Raw genomic sequence first — 1,886 nt, 5'->3', positions numbered from 1 at the left:
ATATTACACTAACATCTTTAAAACTAAATTTTAGTTCACTCCTGTTTGCAGATAAGATAATGACTGATCAAAAAATTGCACAAAATCCCTCTGCAGTAAATCTGACCCACTACTGTGTCTCATTAATATTAAAACAATTAATGAAAATAAAACCAGTGATGATTATTATCAAGAAACCAAACTGTTTTTAACCTTCTTTCCCTTTCCTCTAATCACTGAATGGACCAGTGAATGGACCAAAAATGATCAATAAATGATCAATGAATGACCCCTGAATGGACCAATGAATGACTGCTGTGAGAAGCGTCACCTGCTCTGATTGGCCAGTTTGTTGCGGAGGGATGGGACTTTGGACAGGACTTTGTGTGGGGGGTTTGTCATAGTTGTCACACTCTTCTTGTTGGGGGAGTGGGCTGGAGTTGCAGTGACAGTGGTTAAGAGGGGGGGCGCGGTGTCTTTTGTTGTCACGGTAACCAGCTCGAGACTGTTGGTGGTTGACACAACAGGTTTGGTCAGAGTAGTCTGGATCTCAGCTCTCCGAGCCAAAGCCACCCTCAGCTTCTCCCTCATCTGCTCAATTTGTTCCTGTAGCTCCTGCAGCTCACCTGGCTGTGGTGGGGGCGGAGCTGGAGCTGGGGCTGAGGCAGGTGGGGGTACTGTTATTGAAGGAGTGGTTATTAAAACAGTGGGAGTGGGTACAGATATAAAGGAAGATGTAACCACAACGGAGGGAGGGGCTGAAGACACAGAGTGAGCTGTTACAACAGTGGGAGGGGCTTTGGACACTGTGGGAGGAGCTTTGGACACTGTGGAAGGGGCTTTGGATACAGTGGCACTGGGTTGAGCAGAGGAAGAAGCGGTGCGTGAAAACACCAGACTGGCAAAGGAAGCAGCTGGTCCTCCGTTCTCATACAGGCTGTTGATCTCCTCCAGTCTGGGCTTGGCTGACTCTCTGCTGTTGACCTTAGCCCCGCCCCCTTTAGCATCAGAAGATGCAAGGCGAGCGAGCAGGCGGCGGGTGTTGAGGGTCTCCAGACTAAACTGAACACGTCTGAAGTCTCGAGCCTCTATGGTGGAAGCAGTTGCAGCATCGTTGCTGCTGTCGTTGTTCCACTTAGCTGAGGTTCCAGAGGCCGGGGCGTTTGGGGGACCCGGGGGGCCAGGGGGGCCTGAGGCAGTCTGGGTCTTCTGCAGGTTGCAGCTGGACCAAAACAGTGAAACAGAGGTGTAGTTAGTGGGTGTCCACATATTGAAACACAGTAGAGTTCTACAGTGTTTCCTCCGAGGACTGTCCTACCCATCAGGTTCCACATGTCTGCAGTTCTGATCTGCAGTTTCCTCTAACAGCATTCACAAACATACAGGTGTACTTAGTTCATGCTGCGACTCACCTTTTCTCTTTTTCAGCTCGCTGCCTCTTCACATCTTCATACGTCATGTTCAGAGCTCGGTGAATTTTCTGTCAGACAAAGACCACTTCAGCTGAAGGTTTGACACWACAACACGCAGCAGAGGACAATGTTTCACCTGAGAGGTGTGCAGCCAGTATTTCAGGTTCTGTCGGCGGCGGATGTGTGGCAGGACAAGTCGATAAAAACCATGTTCACCTGCAAGAGTCAGCAGAGCTCCGCCCACTCCGATGCATAGCATCAGAAAGAGTCCTGAGAAGTGACTGATGCCCATCTGAAGGGTCTGGAAAAACCCAGGAGAAAGAAACTGAGTGTGTTTCTGTGGCTGCCTGCAGGGGGCAGTGTTGTGGAGTTCACGTGTTTCCTAGTTCTCACTGAGCCTTACAACAAAACCAGATTCTAAACTACAGTGGGGAAAATAAGTATTTAGTCCGTCACCAGTTGTGCAAGTTCTCCCACTTAAAAAGATGAGAGAGG

At 49.3% G+C, this 1,886-nt stretch overlaps 1 protein-coding gene across 1 annotated transcript; it reads right to left on the bottom strand.

The window, feature by feature from the left end:
- Window positions 1-1,692, bottom strand: LOC106511522 (glutamate receptor ionotropic, NMDA 2D; the record flags this gene model as incomplete). The annotated part of the gene is given in 3 exon segments (XM_014000279.1): window positions 1-1,201; window positions 1,392-1,459; window positions 1,528-1,692. Coding segments are annotated over 3 exon segments (1,128 nt in total), but the record flags the coding sequence as incomplete, so codon positions are not given.
- Between the last annotated feature and the right edge of the window lie 194 nt (window positions 1,693-1,886).

Source organism: Austrofundulus limnaeus, unplaced genomic scaffold (genome assembly GCF_001266775.1).
Source record: "Austrofundulus limnaeus strain Quisiro unplaced genomic scaffold, Austrofundulus_limnaeus-1.0 Scaffold2885, whole genome shotgun sequence".
Taxonomy (NCBI): domain Eukaryota; kingdom Metazoa; phylum Chordata; class Actinopteri; order Cyprinodontiformes; family Rivulidae; genus Austrofundulus; species Austrofundulus limnaeus.
The sequence above is the reverse complement of the archived record's forward strand: the minus strand, read 5'-3'. Positions and strand labels throughout refer to the sequence as shown.